This window comes from Lingula anatina, chromosome 10, assembly GCF_051362555.1.
Source record: "Lingula anatina isolate TDL-2025a chromosome 10, LinAna3.0, whole genome shotgun sequence".
NCBI classification, from domain to species: Eukaryota; Metazoa; Brachiopoda; class Lingulata; order Lingulida; family Lingulidae; genus Lingula; species Lingula anatina.
The window spans coordinates 12,837,151-12,862,741 of record NC_141776.1 but is presented as its reverse complement, the minus strand read 5'-3'; the positions used below and the strand labels follow the sequence as shown (position 1 = coordinate 12,862,741).

At 34.3% G+C, this 25,591-nt stretch overlaps 1 protein-coding gene and 1 long non-coding RNA gene across 5 annotated transcripts in view; one reads left to right on the top strand and one right to left on the bottom strand.

Annotated features, from left to right (window-relative positions):
• LOC106170520 (cation channel sperm-associated auxiliary subunit delta) overlaps positions 1 to 25,591 on the top strand; it is a 30,680-nt gene that overhangs the window by 4,807 nt on the left and 282 nt on the right. Inside the window, exons 2-21 of one of the 4 annotated variants that reach the window (XR_015331395.1) lie at positions 335 to 416; positions 2,555 to 2,631; positions 9,789 to 9,985; positions 10,194 to 10,381; positions 10,675 to 10,749; positions 11,590 to 11,755; positions 12,262 to 12,357; positions 12,641 to 12,723; positions 13,056 to 13,235; positions 13,923 to 14,036; positions 14,264 to 14,353; positions 14,539 to 14,582; positions 15,025 to 15,103; positions 15,422 to 15,474; positions 16,067 to 16,126; positions 16,549 to 16,689; positions 17,379 to 17,577; positions 17,934 to 18,024; positions 18,469 to 18,524; positions 19,006 to 19,182. Coding sequence is in view for 2 of the 4 variants with exons in the window: in XM_086997575.1 (XP_086853701.1) it covers positions 335 to 416; positions 2,555 to 2,631; positions 9,789 to 9,985; positions 10,194 to 10,381; positions 10,675 to 10,749; positions 11,590 to 11,755; positions 12,262 to 12,357; positions 12,641 to 12,723; positions 13,056 to 13,235; positions 13,923 to 14,036; positions 14,264 to 14,353; positions 14,539 to 14,582; positions 15,025 to 15,103; positions 15,422 to 15,474; positions 16,067 to 16,126; positions 16,549 to 16,689; positions 17,379 to 17,577; positions 23,515 to 23,666; positions 24,589 to 24,720; positions 24,986 to 25,180 (2,403 nt within the window). In the remaining 2 variants the exon portion in view is untranslated. Of the gene's footprint in view, positions 1 to 334; positions 417 to 2,554; positions 2,632 to 9,788; positions 9,986 to 10,193; positions 10,382 to 10,674; positions 10,750 to 11,589; positions 11,756 to 12,261; positions 12,358 to 12,640; positions 12,724 to 13,055; positions 13,236 to 13,922; positions 14,037 to 14,263; positions 14,354 to 14,538; positions 14,583 to 15,024; positions 15,104 to 15,421; positions 15,475 to 16,066; positions 16,127 to 16,548; positions 16,690 to 17,378; positions 17,578 to 17,933; positions 18,025 to 18,468; positions 18,525 to 19,005; positions 19,183 to 22,969; positions 23,678 to 24,588; positions 24,721 to 24,985; positions 25,181 to 25,591 lie in introns of those variants that run through there. The other 3 variants (XM_086997575.1, XR_015331396.1, XM_086997576.1) reach the window with 3 other exon arrangements.
• On the bottom strand, positions 19,602 to 22,454 carry LOC147759615 (uncharacterized). The gene is made up of 2 exons (XR_015331397.1): positions 21,445 to 22,454; positions 19,602 to 20,753 (listed from the first exon to the last, which is right to left on the bottom strand). It is a non-coding gene; the product is annotated as an uncharacterized LOC147759615 (long non-coding RNA).

The following is a 25,591-nucleotide window of genomic DNA, read 5'->3' as shown; positions in this document are numbered from 1 at the left end:
TTGACAAAATGACCTCTTTTGCATCTTTTTTTTCTGTTTTTTGTCTGTACATTTGACAGCTTTGCTGCCTTGTTTAAAAGTTTTATGCAATTGTATGAATTGATTTATCAAGCAAGACACCATGAAAATATATGTTGAGGATCAACAAATGAAGTCAGTATATTAACGTCTCATATTTTAAAAATAAAATGTTTATGATATTTGACTTAACTAAAGCCTTATTGTATTCATTTCAATTTTGTTGTTACAAAAACAATCGTGTCAAAATTTAAAAGTATACTGGTCATGCTAAATTATTCTATAATTTGTAAATTGTGTATTTGTTTACAAACAGGATGCAGTCCAGAACTCTAGAAACCCCAACACCCAAGATTGAGAGACTGCCGATACTAGAGACACAACTACCAAGTGGAGAGGTATGTTATACAAATAACATGATATCTTTATTGTTATTGGCCACTACAGGGGTCAAAACAGAATTTGGGCAGGACTGGCCAATACGGACCAGTGGACCTTAGAGGTACTGGTCCGTACCAAGAAGTACTGGTCCGTAAAATTTTACGTTAAAAATTAGTAGTTTCAAGCTACTAGATATAACGAAAACGCATACAGGTTTAACATCCATTTTTATTTCTATATGATTATCTAAACACATTCATATTCCAGTCAGTTCCTTTAACTGTTTGTACACATCCTCCTCTGCTAGCTCATCATCATCATAATATATAAAAAATAAAATGGATATATAAAAAATTATTATGAAATAAATATAATTTCTACATATATCCATATTTTAATCTTAAAAAATTAATTTAATTTTAATTGCCTGGGTTGAACGTGAAACGAAAAAAACTTCTCTCAAACTTTACTAGCCCTAACCAAAAAACACTAGCCCAATTTAAATAATTCATTTAAAAAGTTTAAGCAGATGCTGTAAAGAGTTGTGGTACCATACTGTACTTTCTTAAACCTTATTATAGAAGTAGAGCAAGTGAATAACAAAGTCAATCAGGTTAATTTCCAGTTGATGGGGTGGTAAAATTAATTAAAAATATATTTAATTCTTTAAATATTGAAAAATTCTTTTTTTTTTAATTTGTAATACTGAATATAGTTACCCTTACTTTTCATATTTTTATTATATCTTTTTTTCCATTTTTTATATGCAATCAAATCTTTTTTTAAATTCCTATTCTTTTTATTGACAATGGCTCTTTTCTGACAATTTATTTCCAATTACATCGGTATATAATGCCACTTCTAATTTAAAATACATAGGTGCTGTAAGGGTAATTAAACAAACGTCTTACAATTTTTTTGGTAACAATTCTTTTGGTTATATATTTGTAAAAACAACTTTTCAAGGACTTTACCAGGACAAAGTGTGGAGGGGTAGCCATGGTATAAACCGAACTATCCCACATTGTCAAGAATAGTTCATAGGGTATTTATGTAACTGCCATGTATTTGTTTACTCATGGACATTAAAATTATAAATAAAAAATATAAACAAAAAAGGAAATAGAACACTCCACCCCTCAGTCTGTTAAGTGGTCCTAACCTAAATGTTCTATGAGATAACGCATACATTACACTTGCTTCGGAGACAGTGTTGTTTTGATAAAACCTGTTGCTAGTACCAAAGAATTCTGGTCTGATCCAGTTTCTTGATTGACGGCAATTTGTAGTCATGACAACAAACTGGTCAAATAAAAAGATGCCGACACGCTGATCAGACAGACTGCTACTATTAATAACTACAGTGAAGTTATTTATAGCAACTAATCAATATTCAGTAGTTTGAGCTAGGTGTGAGTTTTTTCAACTGAGAGGCATATCATACTATCTAGAAACGTCAAATTAGAGGCAGGGACAAAGAAGACTGGCGACTCATATTTTTGAAATCTTACTGAGTGTTAAAATAGGTTCAAAATTACAGCTAGTGCTTTATAAAATTTCAACTTTTTTACTAGCCCGGTGCCACTTTAGGTGGGCAATTGCCTCGGGCTAGTGCTTAACGTCGCATACTGTGGGTTTGCCAACGATGTTCGGCACTTTCCATCGGTCGCCAAAACGGACCAGTACCCCTGACAGGTAGTCGCCCGGGACGTTTCTAAGTCGCATTGGCGAGTGGGCGACCGTCTGTTTCGACCCCTGCACTATTGCACATTATAAAACATATATCGTTTCCAGCATATAGATAGAAGTTTTTTTGCCAATGGCTGTAGATGATAATATTGACCAAATTCAGTTTCCCTGAAGAAGACCGTGTGATCAGAATAAGACTGAAATGTTGTGACATCCTTTTCATACTAAATATATTATAACTACTGTAGCATTGTACCAACTCAGAAAACTAAGTTTTCATGAGAGTTGTGGCTGGAGTCATTGAAAGTAATACAGCAATTAAAATATGTCATATGATATGACTGAAAGCTCTTGTGATTTCATACTGTATAGTTAATGAATATTGATGTTATAATTAATTAGTTGAGGATGTCAGTGTTATTGATAGTATATATATGGTATACTATAGACTTGTTTTCTCCTATAGGTGCTGCTGCTATGGAATCGTACTCACCCAGTCTTGCTGCAGCACAACTGCTTGAAACAAGTGGCACTATATGCAAGGTGAAGTGTTTGTTTCAGTTTTTGGTATAAGGTATTGTAAATAATGTAAATTTATGACAGAATATGCTTAGGAAAATACTTGAATACAAAGTAAGTTTAATTGCAGATAAGATTTTGGCAGATTATGTGCATGTTGTGAAAATATTTTGCAGCAACTGTTATAATGCTTTTTTTTATTATTATTTATATGCAACGGTTCACAACAAAGTCTATTTCTCTTTGTTCTTATTTATTCCATACCATCTGTAAATATATAAAGAGCAACGAGCAAAGAAGAATGTGCAATCATCATAATAATGTTATTAATAGCTATAATCTTAATATATAATAAGTATAATAATAATAATGATAATATTCATAAAAGAATTAAACTATTGACCACGTACCTGTAAATATATAAAGAGCAATGAGCAAAGAAGAATGACAGAAAAAGGGCGGCGACGATATTTATAAGCGACGAAAGGCGGGAAAGATGACCAATGGGAATGAGAGAGTAAGATGACGCCCACGTGACAAAACAAAAGACGAACACGAGTGAAGAAAATACATTCATACGGCTACATTCACCCCCCTTCTCAAAGAAATGCCTCCGTACATTTCATTCACTCCACAAATAATAATAACACGATACAACAATGATCTAGTTTTTATTAAAATATGACACTAAATTAATCAAAGCTTTAAGTTAGCCTTGATATTTTTCTGGAATCCTCTTCTCCCTTTTAGACCTCCTTGGAATGGAGGTATCTTCAACTTGCACTTTTGTCTCACTACTCTTCCTCAATCCTCCGACAGGTAAAGGAAGTAAGTGATTTCTGTGAACAACTTTCAATGTTCCACTTTTGACTCCTTCTTCTTTAATTTTGTATACCGGTATATCTTTATTTGGTTGTTCTACAACCACATATACTTCAGGTTTCCATCTATCAGCCAACTTATTCTTTCCTTTTAACCCCAAGTTTCTGATCAATACTCTATCTCCTTGCTGGACGACAGCTCCTCTCGTCATTCTATCAAACCGTTCTTTGTTATTCCTTTTAAGATCTACAGAATTCTTAAAAGCTAATTCATAAGCATATTGCAATCGTCTTTTTAATTTTCTAATGTAATCTGAGTGCTCTGTATTCCCACTCTGTTCATCTAGACCAAAAGTCAAATCTACAGGCAGTCTAGGGTTTCTACCAAACATTAGAAAATACGGAGAATATCCGGTTGCATCATTCTTTGTACAATTGTACGCGTGAACTAAACTTTGAATGTACTTTTTCCAGTCCGATTTTTTATCTTGACCTAAAGTACCAATCATATTTAGCAATGTTCGATTAAATCGTTCACATGTACCATTACCCTGGGGCCGGTAAGGCGTGGTTCTAGTTTTAGTCACTCCTCCTATTTCGCACAAATGTTTAATTGTGCTACTCTCAAAATTTCTTCCTTGATCGCTATGTATTTTTGCCGGAAAACCATAATGAACAATCACGTTTTCATACAACAACTTTGCCGTAGTGTACGCAGTCTGATTTTTAGCAGGATATGCCAATGCATACCTGGAAAAATGGTCTGTCACAACTAACACATTGGCAATACCACCTTTATTATCTTCTACGGTCAAATAGTCAATACATAACATTTCCATTGGCTGTGATGAACTCATACTGACTAAAGGTGCCTTATCTGAAATTGATTTTCTTTGTACACATCTGTCACAAGTAGCCACATAATTTGCAACATCGGAATACATTTTATTCCAAAAAAATCGATCTCTGATCAACTCTATCGTTCTGTCTCTACCAACATGCGCCATATCATCATGACACATCTTTATAGCTTCATTCCGCCGATGCTTCGGTAATACAAGTTGCCAACTTGTCTTTCCTTCTAACTTTCTTTCTCTGTACAAAACACCATTTCTTAAAATCAAATTCTTCCACTCTTTTCTATATTCATTAGTCACGTCTGAAACCTGCAACTCACCTTTTAAACAAGAAATAACGTTCTTTATCTCTTCATCTTCTGACTGCTCCTTAATCCAATCTAAAGAACGCTCAACATCATATCCCTGTATCACATCAACTACCTTTTGTGACATTGAAATAGTTTCGATAAAACCTTCCTGCCCAGGACTCTCCAAAATGGCGTGAACACTATCTGAGCTAATGCACTCACCTTTATCAGGCCATTGGATTCTAGACAAGGCATCTGCATCTACATTTCTACTTCCACATTGATATTTGATTGAGAAATCAAAATTGCTTAGTTCAGCAACCCACCTGTGACTTGTAGCGTCCAACTTTGCTTTGCCCAACACGTATGTAAGTGGATTGTTATCTGTGACAACTTGGAACTGGTGACCATACAAATAATCGAAAAATTTTTCCGATACGGCCCATTTTAATGCCAAAAATTCAAGTTTGTGTGCTGGATAATTAGTTTCCGATTTTTTAAGACTCCTACTGGCAAATGCTATAGGTCTCAGTTTATCATTCTGTTTCTGATACAGAACTGCACCAAGCCCAATTTTACTGGCATCAGTGTGTAACTGAAATGGAAGAGAGTAATCAGCATAACCTAATACTGGTGGGGACATCACACATTTTTTTAACTGCTCAAAAGAATTTTTTTCTTTTTCCCCCCATCTCAACTTCACAAACCTCCCCTTCTTGTCCCTTTTTAAATCATGACCTCTTAACATGTCTGTCAAAGGTTTAGCTATCATACTATACCCTCTTATGAATTTTCTGTAGTACCCCGTAAATCCCACAAATTGACGAAGTTGAAGTAACGTTTGTGGTAAGGGCCATTGCTCTAAAACTGACAATTTAGAATTATCAGCTTCAATACCATTTTCTGATATTATGTGTCCTAAAAATTTTATTTTTTTTCGAAATAGTCGGCATTTTGATCCATGCAACTTCAACCCAGCTTTTCGTAATTTTTCAAATATCTTTTTAAGTTTTTCCAGGTGTTCTTCTACTGTTTTTGAAAAAACTATAACGTCATCAAGATATATACAACAATCCCATGGAGTCAACTCACCCAAACACTTTTCCATCAGACGTTGAAACGTTGCAGGTGCATTTGTTAAACCGAACGCCATTTTTGTGAATTGAAACAAACCTAGATTTCCAACTGTAAATGCTGTTTTTTCTTTATCATCTTCTTCCATGGGAACTTGCCAATATCCCGATTTTAAATCAAGTGAGGAAAACCAACATGAGCCAGCTAAATTATCCAATGGTTCTTCTATCCGCGGCATGGCATATGCATCTTTGATAGTTCTGCTATTTAATCGACGGTAGTCAACACATATTCTTAAAGAGCCATCTGGCTTTCTTACCGTGACTATATTTGACGACCAAGGACTTTCAGACTCTTCTATCACGCCAGCATCTAACATGTCCCTCAAATGATTTCGAATTTCATCATACATACCTGCTGGAATCCTCCTGTACTTGTCTTTGAATGGGGTATGGTCTGTTAGTCGAATTTTATGTTTGACCAAATTTGTTGAACCAATGTCAGTATCGCCCTTTGCAAAAATGTCATTATATTCATAAAGCAATTGGTCTAATTGCCTTTGTTCTGCATCAGTTAAATGCGTTCTCTCCAACATGTCATCTCCGCCCAATGACTGATTCTGAACACGAAGATGGTCACAACTACTAATAGAATCTCCACTTTCATTTAGCATGGACGAAACGTTGCACGCTCTATTGACCTCAAAGGCCTCGCAAAGGGGTACGCGACCTAAAAATTCGAGTGCTTTTGGAGCTTCCTGCGCTTTGGTTAATTCTTCGTCACCTGTAAACCCGAATAATCTCACCATAAACATCTCCTCTGTCGGCGCTGGAGACGATGCCTTAACTTTAGTACCTTTTATGTACAGTCCCGCGTCAGCGTGGTCAATGAATTGTTCCGCGGAAATGCACTCTTTAAATAACACTAAAGCAGCACATCTTCCCTGAAATGCAATGTGGTCATACTCAAAACCTTCTTTGTATAACATCCTTTCAATATCTTTCCTTGCACACTTCTTGTTTAACCCTTTCAACCACACAGTCCTTCCACACAGAGAAGCCATTATAACGTTATCTTTGAGATACTAATAATGGTATATATCAAAGGGTAAATCAAGTGAGTGCAAAATGCCTCGAGCAAGAAAAATGAAATAGGATGAGGCCAGATGTAACATAAAATTATGACAGTGATTGCAATGTAAAAAAATTAATAGCTTAAAGCACAAACTTCGAAAAATATGAAATATGACAAATGATAGATTGATAAATGATGAAGCTTAAACCGATAGATTGAATATCAAAATTAGAGAAAGAGTGAAAAATAATTTTAATCAATTACGTAACACCCGACTTTCTGAAAATATGAGATATGATATGAGCACTATATGAGATAAATGATAAAATGGAAAATGAAATAAGAAAAATAGTGAAGAGAAAAAAAAAAAAAACAGATGACTCTAATCTTATTTTACGTGGTGAAAATATTTAACTCTTTAACCCCAATTATATTGAAACAATAAGAATTATAATCACTTTACTTGCTGTAATTAATAAAAAATTAAATGAAGTTATTTGCAAAAATAGGTAAGTGATATTAATACTAAGATATTTTAATACTATAGAAATCCGAAAAAAAATTAATAATGATAATCTATAACTCAGTGATATCAGATGAAAATTAAATAAATAAATGAGCACAATATTTAATGTCTTTGTCTCTATTCCCCAATGCAAAAAATATAGAAGTATAAGGTTTGGTGTTAGTTATGACATTCCAAAAACATACATGACACCACACACTTCAATTAATGTACATGAACACCACAAACAATTGTTATGACAAGGGAATTTCACTAAAATGTGAAAACTAAACAAATTTGCAAGTTCAAAGTAAATTATCTACATACCTGTACACCTAATCAAAATAAATATGATGACTGAATTTATTAAATAATACACCAAAATTGATAAATGTCCCGAACATGTTACTATAATATGCGATTTTATACGACAAATTAGTATCCAAATTACTTCTATAACAAAGAAAACTTATGACACAGCAATGAAGTAATGTTTTTGTTAAAACACCAACTATATGACAAATACAGAGATGCGTTCTCAACCAATATACTTATAGATAACAAAGACAAATTAGTTTACAGCAACAACACAAATGGCTAAAGGTAATACTATAAGCAGGTAAACGTATAAACAAATGCCAGGAAACTGAATGAATTGCGTTTGAATTTGAAGAATTGATAGAAAACAAAATATCTACAAACACACAAACATAAATGTCAACACCAAATAAATATGACTGATAGGATCGTTATTAATACATGTTATTGTTTAATTCCACATAACTCATCAACAAACAGGACAATTGGCAAAAGTATTGCAATATATATGAACACTGATAACGTTCAGTTTTACATAATACCGACGTCACCTTGTCTTGTTATTTGTTATACATGCTACATATAAGCGGGGTGAGCACAAGCGCAACACGTGAACAATGCACACAAAGAACTAAGACAGTCTAGTTAGAATGTTAGATTCTGTAAGCCTTTTTACTCACGTATATATTGTCCTGGGATATAAGGTTGGTGCCTCAATTATCTAGACTGCTTCTCCGGTGCGAATTCCATAACATAGCGAATGGATTGTCCCATGTCGATCCAACATTTCATTTCTGAATCCATGAAAAAGTTATTAAATCAACAAGTCTCAAACAAAGGCTACCAATACTCCTGGATGATATTCGCTTCCACCAAATCGTCTCTTCAAACAACGTATACTCATTTCCACCAGACACAGACATGTACAGCACACCGATCGCACAGTTTGTGTGTTGTTTTTCCAGACATTGTATAGTTAGGTCCTTGATGTTGTCTGAACGTCATATCCTCAACTGTATTACATGATTTACTGATCAGCGACCACTATATAAAATAGCGGCAGTAGGCTTAGATGGCGTAGGATGATTGTGTAAAATGTGTAAAAAAAAAAAAAAACTGATATTATCCTCACAAATGATGAGTGGCTAGATCATGGCCAGCGTGGCTTGATTTCATGGTGTTCTGCATGAAAACATCACTCATTCGGGTGTAATGGCCTCACACATATCAGTTATAGTGGTAGCATCCATATAAGAGTAGACCTAACGTTTCTTGCGTTATGAACTAACAACTTCAATCGATACGCTCTGGCTCACGCTCTCTTAGGATGTGGATACACAAGGTTGAACATTAGTGAATTGGTTAGAATACCCTGCTCGCAGCGCCATATGCAACGGTTCACAACAAAGTCTATTTCTCTTTGTTCTTATTTATTCCATACCATCTGTAAATATATAAAGAGCAATGAGCAAAGAAGAATGTGCGATCATCATAATAATGTTATTAATAGCTATAATCTTAATATATAATAAGTATAATAATAATAATGATAATATTCATAAAAGAATTAAACTATTGACCACGTACCTGTAAATATATAAAGAGCAATGAGCAAAGAAGAATGACAGAAAAAGGGCGGCGACGATATTTATAAGCGACGAAAGGTGGGAAAGATGACCAATGGGAATGAGAGAGTAAGATGACGCCCACGTGACAAAACAAAAGACGAACACGAGTGAAGAAAATACATTCATACGGCTACATAAAGATAAAATTAGTTAAAAATTGTTTGTCTGTGTCTATATCCAAAAAAATGATGTTGAACATGAAACCTAAAATTATTTATCCTACTAGTACTCTTTTTGATAACACAAGACTAAAGGGGTGATAACTCTTTGCATGCTATCTGTATTTCACAATAAATACATTGTAAACAACTCATAGAAATATATTCTATTTTACCACAAAAACTGCAGTTACAGCAATTATTCTTAAATCTGTGCTTTTCGTCAGACCATGTGACCTACTTAGATGGCTAAACTAGATGTAATAATCTCTTAGGAGATTATTACAAAAAAAAAACAACTTTGAATGTAGTAATGGATTCATTAACCAAGTATGGGAAAATTGTCGTTTACCTTAGGAAAATACATTTTTTGGCCTAAATGAACAGTTGCTATCCTTTTAATTATTCTTTATACTAAACTGTTTTGTAAATATTACCATTTTCAAATTTCTCCAGATACAAAATTTATGTGACTCAAGATCTGTTTAGCAGTCCTGCACAGCCGCTAAGTATTAACCAAGCTTTGATTGGTGAAACTGTTGCCATAGTTACAGATGCGACCTTCACCTCCCACCACCTGCTCCTGGCAATTAATGGACGGCCATTTATCTACAATTGGACGTTAAACAATTTCACTACAGCTGAACTGAATGGTAATTTCAATTCTTCTTATCATTATTATTTAAAAAATAACTTGGTTTTAATTAAATTGAAAATTGTTATCGAAATACAGTAACATAGATGATTTGAAGTAACTTATTTAGATTAAACTTACAGGAAGACAGTAAAAATATGATACAAAGATACATTTGACCTGAAATCATTTTCATCTAATAATTACTTTTGGAAATTCTACACTAGTGACAGCAAGTGGGGTCACGTTGACAAATTTGGCAGCATTTCCTTGTTGCGATGCTGTCAGCCTTTGGTGTAAGAGGATGAACATGGTGGTTCTGGGATATGACGCTAATTCGGCAACACTGGAGTTTGCAAGGTCACTGGATGAGGGTCGTTCTTTCCACATGACTAGATTTGAAGGGGAGCATCAGGTGCTGGTTGAGTCTGGGTGAATGAATGTGAACCTTTTTTTTTTCGCTCTGATTTATTTATTTGCATAAACTGTAGAATAAAATTGTAACTGATAAAGAATTATAATTCAAGAAAAATTATGCCAAAATATATCTAAGATTTTATGTCTGGAATGTCATATTCTAGCTGCTTTTGAATAAAATATTGCTGTCAAAAAGTGATATTTTGTTTAAAATCATTATAATTTTTTTAACAGCTTGATTTGTATCTTTTAAAAGATATTTAAGAACATGTTATTGTGGAATGATTTCAGGGACCATTGTATGGGCTAACCGTCATCAACTCTTTTTCGTCAGTTGTGGGACTGATAAAACTGAATGACACTGTAGTAAGTATAGACATTGCTGTACGCAGAGCTCAGTCACAACAAAAGACTTAACTTCAGCACTTTTCCCCAAAGCAATATTTGTATGATGCTGACTGCGATACTGACTGTTGACTGCTTCTTATGGTGTTTTGACTGATTTCTCAACCCAGGGGTTGTGACAGTTGCTGACTGTTTACTGTGTATGACTGTAGTTTCATTTGCTGCATTGACCTATGAACAGTGCAGTCTTTATTTGTCTGGCCTTAAGTTAGCATATGAATGAGTCAGCAAGTTCCAGACATGCTGAAAACTTTTCAGAATGGCCGGACATTTGGACTGGCAGTAATGAGAAATTTGCCGGACCGAATGGATTTTTGTCGGACTGAAAATCACTCTATTCGCTTGAGACAGATAGTACCAGTACGATTAGGGTAACTTACTTTGTTTCTGAATGTGATAGTTTTGAAAAGGAAGGGAAAAAACACTTTGGGTTTTATATAATTTTATTTCTGAAGTATGTCGAAAGATGACTGTAAATTCAAAATTGCGGTTCTTAAAGCTCTTGTCAGTCCTTTGGACCAACCAAGTCCAATTTTCTACCGGTCCAGACAAATTTTCCCGGTCATGACCGATCGGATCGACAGTTTCAGGATGCCTGAAGTTCTGAAAAATTTTCTTTAAAAAATGCAATAAAAACAAACTTTTCAAAGTTTTAAAACGTTGCTGTTGTTTTGCCTCAAAAATGGTTTGGTGGAAATATTTGCCTTTCTGTAAAAAGGAAAAAAACAAAAGTGGTATTTTTTTCAAATCTGTCATTACTGAATGACGATTTTAACATGTTTTCTCCCATTATCATTGCAGGCGTCTTTTGTGTTTGCCAGCTACGATGTCGATTATGACCATGTTTTGAGGGCGCTCAGTTTTGACGTAGAGAGTGGACACCATCTTGCATTTCAGCAGATCCTGTCTGGGTTCAGTGCTCTCCTGGTTTGGGACAACAAGAACCTGTATTACTCTCCCAGCTGTGGTAAGAACAATAGCAGTAATGAGATTATTCCGACTGTCGGCAGATTTCCCACTTATTGGAAGCCAAAATATCCTCGCCATGGAGATCTGTGTAGATGTGATCAAATTGATAGCCAGGCTTGCTGTTTTTTTAATGGTGATGGTATTTGGATGGCAATAATCCAGAAGTCACCTGTCTCTCTAAATTGCTTTGTTTTATGACTGTATATGTGCCTTATACAGTGTCTCTTTTTTTCTAAGTTATCACTGTAAATAAACAATAATGCTTTGGCAGATTAATCAGTGGGTTTTGTCCTAATAAATATTTTTTATAGCATTTGTGGTGCTTTTAATTCATAAAATAGAACTATAAGGTATTCTGCTTTTCAGTTTTGTTGTAAGCACTCGGTAGGAATGCTGTTATTTTAAGAAATTATGATATAAAAAATAACAGTATCTGTGAAATTCACAATTCTTCACCATTGAAAAGATTGAGTCATTACCGTGTTCCTTCTTCTATTGTTTCAGGGCAGACTGTGTTACCAGTTCATCTCTACAGTACCATTAGGTGGAACGAAACCAGCTTTCTTTCCTCTGGGGAAACCTTTCGACAAATCATAACTGGTATATTTCATATCGTTATTCAGAACTTATTAAAATATGTTTAAAGAGCAAAAGGATAAATGATTAATTCTGCTTATATGCAGCAGTCAATGCCATAAACTTTATTGTAGGAAAATATTTACTGGGCGATGAAAATATGCACACTGAAAATTAATATAGTTTTGTTTTGAAAATCTGACTTGCTTTATATGATTCATTGAAGTTATTTTTCATGATTTTAACTATATATGCATACTAAACAAAATTAGTCTCTTCTCTACAATTTTGGTCAATGTTTTTGAAGGTCCTGATGGGGAGTTTGCTGCCGTGACAACAGAAAACAGACTGTTCTATGGTAGAGAAGGCCACAGAGCTGATGCAGTAGAGGTATGGGGTGAAATGCTCTGTTCTTTCAAAATTTGAACTCAAATTTTACATTATGAATTCATTTACAATTACAAATGTGTCTAATAAATATGATAAGTGGAGTTTTAGAGAGTCATAGTAAATTATTTGATATTGATAATATTGAGAAATGCCTGTGAAATTTATATTTTTTATATTTTGTCTGTTTTTCTAGCCCCCCCTCCACCCCCACTTTCCATCCCCCCGGGAGGATTGTATATTTTTACTTTATTTCACATTATTGTTGTTTTATTCCATTTCTTTATATGTCATTTACAAAAATTTTCTGCTTCCATTTATCACCTTTGTTTCAGATCTACAACCTGGAGACCCCTTTGAGAGACACCTCTGTCCTTCTTTTCTCAGCTGATGGAGATTTCATCGAATTTTACGACGACAGAACTGACCCCAGAAGGAAATTATGGCTGAAGAAGAGGGAGATAGACCTGCAGCAGCATCTCAGGGCTATAGAGCCTCCCTTGACAAAGTGCCAGGTTTGTTGATTTGTTTGTTTATTTAAAATGTTTTCATGGGTCTAATTAAAATGCAGAATACACCGCAATACACATGAAAGTTCAGTCCCAAGTATAAATACGGGAAATGGTCATTCGTGAACACAGGTCATCTGTCGTATATTGCCAAGATGGGGCATTAGCCAATATGGCAGACGACCCAACGATAAGCAAGTAACATAGTGGATGATCCAATGAAAAACAAGTTGTGCCACTTCCCAAGTTGCATCGACAATATTAATTACGTAGTATATATGTTTAGCTTCTATATCTGCCTGTTTTTGTGCAAATGGCTGTTTCCTGTGTTGGCTGGACTGGATTCGTTTTTTTTTTTTTTTTTTTTTTTTTTTTATTCTATTGTGTCGCAGTGTATAGGGCATACTAAGTACACTTTCTTTTCATTGGTAATTGCACTTTTTTAATTGGATGACTCTTGATAAATAGGGAACTTTCTCCTACTAATTCAAAAACAAGGTTCTTTATATATGCAGTGCTTAGGGATTGAACGCCATTTTGCCTGTAATTTGAAAAAACTTCAGAATAGTTTCCTAGATTATCAGGCAACATAAGGTAATAAACTTGCATGAAATAAAAGAAATCCTCAGATCAGCCAAATATTTTGTGCCTTTTTTCTCAAATTTTCTAAAAATGTTGGTCTTTTCTTTTCAGTATCAAGCTCTAGGGGCTGATTTTCAAGGCAAAACCATCTATATTGACATCAACACCAAGACACAGATAACTGTGAATCTTATACCACAGCCGGGAGTACAGAACCAATTATTGGTGATTTTATTTATTTACAAAGTGTTAGTGCTTAAAAACACTTATTGGACTAGTCTACTGATCTTTGACTTTTTGACTCCAGGCTAAATGATCCCACTTATAATTTTGAAAATATTATTAATATGATAATTATCCCTGCACAAATGCGCACATGTATTTCTTGGAGCTAGTGAAGCAATATTAGAATTATACATGTAAAGATTTATTGTGGAATTATAATATTTCAGTTAAGTATGTCCAACCCTCATTTGTTACAAACTGTATCAAGGTACGTCAACTCTCCATCAGCAGCTAGTGGACTGTCTCCAAGAACTCTGGTGAGAATATAGCCGTGTGTGTGTGTGTGTGTGTGACTTTTATAAAAAACATATTGAAAATATTGTTGTGTAAAATGTCATTTAAAGAATAATCAAATGATGGTATATTATGGTAGGTTATTATGGAGCTTAATTAAATGGTTTATAAGTCAACTACCTCAACGTCTTATTCTATTTTATTTTAGGTTACTTCATTGAATCAGAAATGCATGGCTTCAAGTGATGTAAGGTGAGGGGTATTCTTAACACCATGCGAGTTGATATTTTATATTTGTTTGTTGGTCTTGGTTGTATGTATTTGTTGGTCTAAGGGTCTTTTCAGGACCAAAGTTGATCTGTGGTCTTATTGATCCACTGTGCACATATGGCTTACCCACTTGAAAGCTTGTTGTGTTATCCCCTAATGAATTCACAGGAGGGATTATGTGGCAAGTTTTCAAGTGGGAAAAACATATTAAAATCATTTAGTCCACGGATCAAATTGGTTGTGAGCAGGTCCCAGCAAACACTCATAAATGACTAGAGTTATAATACTTTATATAATTGGAGCTATCCCATTATGTTAGCTCAACTGTTTCAGATTTAGTATGCTTGTTAGTGACTAATAAAAGTGTTTTTTTTTTTTTTTTTGTTTAGAATTAGTATGTTTTTGAAAAAAAATATATTTATAGTTATGAAGAGATTGGAGTTACAAATATGAGGGTGACAGCTTCAGAGAGAAGTTTGGTGTGCAGCAAAAATCCATTGCAAGTAAGCAAAAGTCACTTATTTACTCATCATGACACCATAAGCAGCCAACAATAAGCAACATTATAAGTCGAATTTATTTATTTATTTATTATTTATTTATTTATTTATTATTTTGAAAGGGGGAATCAAAATACAAAGGGGCACTGATATTATAAATGCTATTATAAACATTATTCTTTGGACCTATGTTTTCCTTAGGTTGGAAATAAATGAATTAATTAAAGTTTTTTTGTAAAATGGGGGCTAGGGCAGATATTCTTTTAATCTGCCTTTGAAGACTGTAACATTTGTAAAATAATTTTTAAAAATAAATTTCAGGTTGGTCACGTCAGTGTTGGGTGTCCCCCAGGTAAACATGTCAGGATTAAGTTGTGAGTATTTTTTTATTTAATTTTTTTTTTTAATTTGTAATCTGTAACCTATTGAAAACAAACTATGATTCCAGTGCATGCATGCTAAATGTGCCAATTTCCCATACGTCATGCCACTGGTGCCTGTGAATATAGTGATCCAAGGGTAACAGAATGTACATGAGAATTTGAATACTTTAAAAAGCTCTGTCAGTATTCAGATTTCTGACATATATTTATACTTATAAATTTATATTAACTACATAAAAATATTATTATTATTATAATATCAATGGTGTCTGTAAATATACATGTAATAATCCAGGAGTAAATATTTGTCAGCTTGGGCAAGATATAGGGGCAAAACAGATGTCCAAGTGAGAGACAAGAAAGGATGGGGGAGGGGGGGGGGGGGTAATATCTCAGTACCCATACAATGTAGTACATAATTATAAAGTCTTTTACTCATCTTAGTTCAAAAGTACAAGTGCAGATATTGACTTCAATTAATGTTTCATAGGAAATCTGCAGCTTAACCTCATTAACTGAGATATATGAACATAGAAGATCTTTGTGCTCATATCAGCGTGTTTGATGTTGTGTTATCTTCCAGGCCACCTGGGTACAACTCTGAGTGTGATGTGATGAAGAACTTTACCTACACAATACCTAAGTGAGTGTCATAGCTGGGATAGAATGAGATGGAAGAGGGGGAGGGTCACTTCATAACTTTATATTACTATAAATTATATATATATATATATATATATATATATATATATATATATATATATATATATATATATATATTAGGGGGAGATAAATTGTAATTTTATATGCTTGATTACCATGTACTACTTGACTCACCTTGTTTAAAAACACTAATAAACATTTGAAAAAAAAAAGAATTTCTATTGGCATACCATTTATGCTCCTAAGGCATATTATGTAGGTAACTTATGGAAATGAGACTTGTAAATTAAATCAGTATGAAAAAGTTGATAAACTGAATACAGAGAGAGAAGAGAAAAAGAGAGAGAGAGATCTTTTATGAGGGTATGGCTGTAAATTACATATAAATATTTTTTCTTGCAGATTCACCATCGATCCGACAATGATGCGTGGCAAATTTGACAGGGAGGCAACCGCTGACCTCGAGGTCAAATATGACTACCAGCTTTTAGGGTGTCCTATCAGCTCCTACCACAACTCCCTCTTCAAGCCAGAAATGCAGCTGTAAGATTTTAACCTCCCAATATGGTGTTTTCTGATGGAATGGAGTAGTTTAAAAGGCATTTGAGACACTTCAAAAATTGGCTGGCAACAAAAAATGTGTATCACTAGAATTAAGTGTTGTTAAGATAAACATTTCATCTTCAAGCCAGAAATACAGCTGTAAGAGGTCATTCAGAATGAGAAGCGCCGCATGTTAACTGGTCCACGGCCTAAATATGGCGGACCTACATAAAAGGAAGACCGCTTAACCCTGTAATGGCCTCTCCGCCTCTTTTACGCCTCTCCACTCGTCGGCTTCCCTGCAGGAGCACAGTAATTAAATCTTGGCTCAATTCAACCGGTCGAGGGACGACACTAGAAAAAAAAATGTTAAGATAGATATTACAAAATCATCCAATTTATGGACTCTAACACCACATGGATGTTATAATATTACTGTAGTATCAAACACATAAAATGCATATTGAAAAAATCACCACATTAAATATTAAATGGAAAACAACATGAAAGCTGTTGAGATGACAAAACTTGTATATGTACCAGAGGCAGTGCCGTGGTTAAGTTTACACAGTGAAAATGTATTGAATTTTGATGGACTTTACACTTTTTAAATCTAATTTGTCTTTTCAAAATCTTTATATATATTTTATATGTCCTACCAATATTTATACGATTTTTATCAACTTCAGTTGGCAGGGAGATACCTTCCTAGAAGACATCCACGATGACTTTATCATGTACGAAATACATGGGATGAAGACGTATTCCTACACCAAGAAAATCAAGGATGCAGGCTGTGACAAAACTCCGCAGACGTGGGCAGCCATGTTGTTGAAACAACAAAGGGAGCTGGGACACATTGACCCTTCAATTGCTTGGACTAAGATGGTGAGTTTTCTAAAAGGAAAATCAGTGATTTTGTTACCCTAGATATTTTTTTTTCTCTGAAATGTATATACAAATATGATTATAGAATGAAAGAGTATACAGCAAGCAACAAGATAGCAATATGTTATAAAATGATATATTAAAGGGACAAAAAATAGGATTTAAAACGCCTTTTTAGTGCATGGATTGCTTCTTTTTTAACTTATCTGAGAACAATTGCTATGGGTAAAGCATAAAATGGCAGGTAAATGGCCTTAATCAATATCGAAAAAAAGAATCATATTCACCGTCCACTTTCGAACCCCGGGCGTCAGCCATCTTGACACAGTTTGAAATAATGCGGCTTCTCGACTCAGATACGAGATGTAAACAATGCAGACAGCATGTCGTTTCGAAGGTGAGCGTGGACGTGAAGGAGAAGAGGAATTGCTTACCGAATCTTTGCAGGTAAGCGAGTTATATTTACCAAAAGTACTTTAAAATGGGAAGATGGCAGTGGGAATCAAAATGTCTGGCAGAGGAAGTTAAAAAGCGTAGATAACTGCTAATAATTAACGTTTCCTCGGGTAACGCACTCGCAGCCAAATCACTCGCACTGGGTACGTACTACTAGTTATATGAAGCGAGATAGTGCACTTTACCCCTGAGGTGTATAGGTCTGTAAAGCAGGAGGAATACCCTTTTCTGCTCAATGTGGTCATCTACCAGTACTTACAGACTAACCTCACACCATATTCTCGCAGGGGAATCCCATGATATATACATGTACGATGTAACTCGAGTACTAGTGGGGATAGAGGGTGTTCTTTGTACAACACGTAACTACGTTAGCTTATTTGTAAATTTAATAATATTGTCAATGAATATGATTATAAGGAATGATTTTTTTAGCCTTTCAGAGGAGGAATTGGGTGATACACCCCTTCAAGCACGAGTGAAGAGATCAGGTATGTTAATAATTTTAGCAGTATAACATGGGCGGATCCAGGATTATTTGAAAGGGGGGTCCGCAGATGCAAAGCGTGGGGTCCTGGGCCTGCTTAAAAATAAAACTTTGGTATTTTAGAGGGTGAACAGTGCCATTTGGTACGGTTTAGCACTATACTATAGGAAATTAGCTAGTCAAAATTCTAATTCCAAGTGGGGAATATTAGTGTAATTTTTTTACATCAGTTCTTTGAAACCATGTGTGATAATGTTATTTCTTCTTGTGGCCTTTATGATTTAATGCAGCTACAGATATTTAAATTTAATTTTTTTCTTTTTTTTTTTTTTACCAAAATCAGACTTGCTTCTTTATTATAAGCTGGTTATCATGTAGTGATCATGCCCTCTAATTTGTTGATTTTTGTTAAAGAATAGTGCTGTTATGATAATATCAGTACATTTTTTTCTTTATAACCATTTTATGTAATTTTACTATTACAGTGCCTCAAGTTATATCTGACAGTTTGGCCGTGTGAGTCGAAGTAGACAAAATGGCATCGTCCGAAATGACCTTTAATAGATTTGGTAGTATTAAGCATATCTGTGAAACTTTTCTGTGAAGTGTTCAAAATGCTTTAATATTCTGAGAATACAAATAAAGACACACTGTTTGTTTGATGTTTGTTTTATTGATTGCTATACCAACAAAATGCATGAAATAACCTTAATAGATTTTGTGATAAGAAGTATATCTATTTATGACTTTTTTTTTACATTTCTACGAAGTATTCACAATGCTTTAATATTTTGAGAGCATGGATAAAGAAAGACATATTGTTAGTTTGATACGTGTTTCTGTGGTAAAATTTGTGTTTCCAGCTGTGCACTGACAGCATTCCTCTACTTAAGCAGTATTTTTTTTTTTTTTTTTTGGACCGTTTTTTTTTTTTTTTTTCGCCCTCTCGCACCGATTTTGGGGTACCCAGAGGATGTCATCCATAAAAATAAAAAAGTGTGGCCTTAACATACAAAGCATAAGCTGCAGTATCAATGTAGCATTAACTGGGTAGAGATTATGAATGAAATAAAAGTTCAAATATTGAAACATCTTTTATTTATATTTGGCAAAAATACAAGAATAAACAAAGTTTGCTACATAAGTTTGGAATTTGGCCAAATCATCTTTATTATTACCTGTCACATGTAATGAATAAGACATACACAGATTTTGTAAGCTAGAATGCATAATTATTTTCATACTTATTAATGCCATCTTCATAAATAAGCCTTCTATCCAAGCATTCACAAACTTTCACATTGTGCAGTACACATTATAGTATGATAACATTTTTGAGAGAGACTTATTAATAGCCAGGCTATCATGTTAAGAGTCTGATGTACATGCAGACCCATGAGGATTGCAGATCAACAAATTATCCCCCTCTCTGTCAGTGTATTGACTCATGTGAGCTGACACAAAAGTCTCCATGCAAAGGGATGGGTCATAAGAAAGGATCAACCCAACTTACACAAACATAAATTGTTTCATCGGTAAGATATTCACACATACTTTTCCAAGATGTGCAGGGAATAAATAGAAAGGTATAAATATTTCTTTAAAAAATACAGGCATGGCTTCCCTGCATGAATTCTAAATAATGGCTGAGTGGAGAATTGAATACAGGCACAAGTGTTCACTCAAACCATTTTTGTAGGTCTTAAAAGAAATGACATGCAGTCATTTGCCAAATACAGAATTTTATGCTGTAACAAAGTCACAAAACTGCAACTGGTGATCTTACAAAATCTAACAACTCACTGGTTTAAAATCAAGTTGAAATCACAATATGCCACCAGTACCATATTCCATAATACATTTGATGTCATTTAGATTTAAGAAGTAAATGCTGGACCAAAATGGTTTATTCTCAATATCAGGCATATGACTTAGGTTTGGGAGGAAAGACCACCTTGATTTCCAATCTGTCTGCATTATAGCATACATGTCAGTGCTAGATGGTTTGAAGTCAGCAGATTATGCTTTGTCACATTGGCAAGATGAGTTCACTGAATATATCCTGTAAGCAGCACTCGAAAGTCAGGAAAAGTCTCTCACTATCCAACTCGTCCCCGCTTTGGACCCTCAAGAAAAGTTCCTCTTTTTTTGGTGGAGAGCCATGGAGTTCCTCTTCCATGTAAAAAACTCTTCTTCAGGACATCATACTGGCAGTTGCTCATAACCTTAAGGTCTAAAAAAGCAAATCAAAATAATAATAATAATAATTTATTAAGACTGCAACCCAGTGGGTTGAAGTTGTACATAGTGTTAAGAAAATTATAATGAAAATAAAGTGAATATTTGCTTGAATAAAACTGAGTTAAAAGACTGCTAATTGAACTTAGGATAAAAGACAACATAATACTATTGGAAATTTAAAAGTGCATACAGAATAAAAGAGCATCAGAATATGTCGGTCTTAAATTGTGGCACTTTGTTACTATTGTTTGATCTTAAAAGACAATTGGATTGATCAATAAAGATGTGATTCAGTTTGTCAGAGGATTCAGTTTTTTTGTAAAAGAAAGTTTTGCACAGATCTCTTCGTTTATCTAAAGTACACATATTTGCCAGGTTCAGGGTTTCATCATAGTGTAGGTCAGGGAAAATAATCTTCAAAGCACGAGTTTGGTCAGTCTCTTAGAGTTTGCATTGCTCTATAGTTAGTCCTGGATGCCACACAGGGCAGGCATATTCTAGAATTGAGTGCACAATACTTTGGTAAAGCTTAGCTCGTTTTAGTTGACGGAGGAAATAGAGTCTTGCATTATGTTTACATTATGTGTCGCCAATTTGGAAAAAAAATTGATAAGAGAGCAATCATGCACCTATAATTCCTAATATATGAGGAGTGAATATCAGCTTATTAAAATTCTGCTTACTCTAAAGACATGTTTTAGTCCCATGTTGGATCATCAGGATCCTTTAATTCCCTCTTCTTCAGCATCTTCCTCCTCTTCCATCTGCACTTCTTCCAGCTCAGGCATCCCATAGGAAAAAGCAACAAATAAGATAATCAAGTTTGAGAAAAATCATGTAAAAACATAACTGAAATAAGTATAAAACTCAACTGAAATAAGTATAAATGCCATTTTTCTCAATATGATCACCTTAAATTATCTAGACTGTCATCTTCAACTGCACTAGTATTAACTACAACTTAATTTTGAAGTTTCTTGATCACTTCATATTGGTTTAATCTCCGAAATACTGGTTGGACTCTAAAGTTAAAACTGTATGATCTAAATTATTACTCTGGACTATTTAATACATTAGAGAGATGTACCAAACATAAACATGCAATATCCCCTTTCTGATTTATTTATTTTTAATGTAAAAAGGAGACAAATTGTCTTTAAAATATAAAATCAAAATACTACTCAAAGATATTTTCAATTATAGTTGACATGCCATTTAACATTGAGTTAAACTTAGATACAATAACCGCTTCTGCACATTCATTTTGGGATTTAGATGCCTAAAGAAATAGCATCTTGGTCATATGTCTTAATTACTGTGGTATGCCTAGATGTTAGAGGCACAAGAAATGTGCCCTCTGTAAGTCAAAAATTCGCCCTGGTCATTGTAATGTACATGTAATGAGACTAGTATCTCCCACCATGTCCGTTTTTATTTAAACTTTCTTTGCTCTATAAACTAACCCAAACCCTGTCAGAGTCGACATATGAGCACACTTGCAATTTCTGTCATCGATACCACTCATATTAGTTACAATTTCATGGCATATTTTGACAGAAGAGCCTGACAATCGTTAAGAAATACAACGAACACACGTAAATAAACATTAATCTCTGTGCTTAATAAATATTTTTACTGGTGTCTTATCTCAAACATAATTGTAAATGGTACTCACAAATCCAGTAAATACTTCGCGGCCAGACGATCCATCCATGCAAGCAGGTTTTCATCTGCCTTCTTCCTTGCCGGTGTTTATTGTTTGCCTGTCGTACATTTGCTGATACACTGTTTTACGCGCATTTTATTTTTTTGGTGTTGACTTTTGTAAAGGGTGTTTCCTTTTTCTTTTTGTTATCTTTCTTCCCTTCTTCGATGGAGTCTCAACTAATTCAGCCTCCTGTTCCATGTGCTTTCCCGGCAGCTTGAACTAGTTTTAACTAGGTCGCAATACGAGAATCTCGCGATATCCGGAAGTCTAGAGAGCTCAATAATGAAAATGGAGGTGGTTGTTGGTAAACCTCCGCTTAAGCGGAGGTTTTCTTTTTATTGTATTTTCCAAAAATGTTACAGAGCGATGGCGAGTGCCGGGAATGATAGATTAAAGGTCGGTAAATTGCAGAAAAGTACTGTTAACCTCGGGATAAATCGGGATAAATCAATTTTGGCGCGAAAATCCTCTTTTGTGTCCTTTTAATATTGATCTTTCAGATGTTTGAGGCAAAGTGGTGATCTTTGAAGCTGGGATTTTTTTTTTTTTTTTTTTTTTGTAATTTAAATATGTTTCTTTGGAAAGGAATAAGTCGAAAAAGTGAAAAATAAGTAAATTAAAAAGAGAATAAATTAAAACCTACCAAGGATAATAAGAAAAGGACTTATTTTTTAGAAAAAAAAACAGATGGTTGGGTTGGTTTTATAGAACATTCATATTCAGACATATTGTACCAGCTGGATTGATCCAACTTTGTAGGGATTTTTGCTTAAGTGTAGTTTATGAAATTAGCTTAAATTAGCTGAAATGTCTAATAGGCCCCCTCAGGCAGTGAACTATTGAGTGTGCTCGTCTTAGTTACCCTTTCATTGCTAGAAGAGGCATATCAGACAATAAAGCTACAATGTCTGAATCTGAATACTACCAAAAACTGGATGCACTTGGTGAAAAAACATATATCTGTTTTAGCATTATTTTTTTCAACAACAAGCAGGTTATAAAAACAAAAAAGGATAATTGATTTTTCTTAAACTCTTGTTTTCAGAATTATGAGAGTTGTAAAGTGCCCTCTGTGCGTGGCACAGAAAATGACGATTTAGGTACGGCCACAACAGCGACACCCCCAAGTCACAGATGTGGACGTTTGCCAAGGTCACAAACCAATGTGACCTCTGCTGCAACAGTCCAAACACCATTGTATGTGAATGGTGTTAAGTTTGGGTCGGGATGTATTTAGTTAAAGAGAATCTTGTGGTCAGAATTGTGCCTGAAAACAGAACATTGCAATCACCGCTGTAGCAAATAGTTTTTTCATCCAAGAAGTTTTTCTGTTGTAATAACTCCACATTCCAGTAATATGATGAAATAATTGTTAGTTTTAATGTACAATTATAATGAAATTGCTACTGTAAGTTGAACTTTTAATGTATTACACAGCTGAAGAAATGCTTTGCTGGAATATATTAAAGGTTTGTTTTCAAGGCTTCAGTTATGACCGCAAAAGTTCGTGTTCTTTTCAACTTTATTTAATGTTTTATTTTCAAATGGATCGAGTTTGTTATATGAACCATTATACTTTTTTGGGCTAAATTTCAGTTTATAAAACCTTTTTTGTCAGTTGGTTATTCTTACCTGTTTCTTGTTGAGAGGGGATTGTTGCTCTTTGCTTAACTTTCACTTCATGACTTTGGATAATATTATCTGAGCAATTTCAAATTACTTTCATTTTCAGCGTGACAACACAGTCTGCAAGAGTAGTGTTTTATTTTCTGATAATTTTTTATAATATAATACAATAATTTTGCATAACACTTTTTCAGGTAGTTTTTCAAAGAGAAATGTTACCTAGTATTGTATTATCAATGTGTGTGTGTGTGTGTGTAATTGGACTCCGTATTTTTAGTGTAATTTTAAAACATGATATTCTTTACTGAGCTTTTTGTCACTTGTAAGTTTTCTTTCAATTAAGTTGTTTTAGGCTGATACAAAGAATGGTTTAAGTTAAACATCTTTGTAGAAAATGAAGTATTTACATTGTTTATAATTCTGGAATGCTCACTTTCACTTTCAGTATATCTACTTTCACTTTCAGTATATCTGCTTTCACTTTCATTTTCAGTACTTCTACATACTCTCCATCAGATGAGGACCAGTATGAAATCTTGGGAGGCTCCGGAGACAACAAAGTCTCCTGGAAGAGTCTAAACTTGGTCTACATATTTGAAGTGATAGTGCTCAGCAAGGACCACAGGTAGTTGCACTTATTGTTACCTGTATATTAATAACTTATTTCACGCTTTGATTTATCATGAAATGTTTAAATATTTCCCGAATCAGCTGGGGGGTAAAGATAAATTTAGTGACAAAAATATTTTGAAAAAATCAACTTTGTGCTTTTTTAACTGTTTTTTATTTGCACTTATGTTAATTTGTATAACAAATGATATGCTATATAACTGTATTTTTACTTACAAATTTGTTCATTTTATTTCTGCATCTTTTATCTTATCCCACAGTTTTTGCGACCTGCGGACCAAATTTGCTGTACAAGTGTGGGGAGCTCCTCCAAAATCCTCAATCCCCGTCTTTTTGGTAACTGGGATAATATCCGCCATATTGACTGCAATCGTGTACTGTATGTACGCCACCACAAGAGTGAAGAAAAAGCAAGAGGAGGACTTGAGTATTTTGCAGAGATTGGAATTTAAAAGGTAGGAAAAATAGATAAATAAAAGGCCCAATTCCCACAGAACACCATCAGTCTACATGGATTGATCCAAGTCTGTGGGGACTCTTGCTAAGTGCAATCAGCATAACAGAGTTAATACGATCCACATAGACCGATGGTGCCTAGGGAATGGGGTCTTAGTGTGTTATCTCAAGTTTAGAATTATTCCAATTTTTTGTTATTCTGAATTTTATTACAAATAGAGCCAAACTGTAATTGACACAAAAATTTCCCCAAACTAAGTGTGTTCCCCATTTTCTTTTTACACTTCCTAAGAAAAAATTCTCACTGCATCTCACATTTCAGTGGTTTCTAATATTTTAAATGCAGATCACCTTTGATATGTTGATTATTTGTAAGATACCTTATTCATTTTTATATTTATCTATTTTGT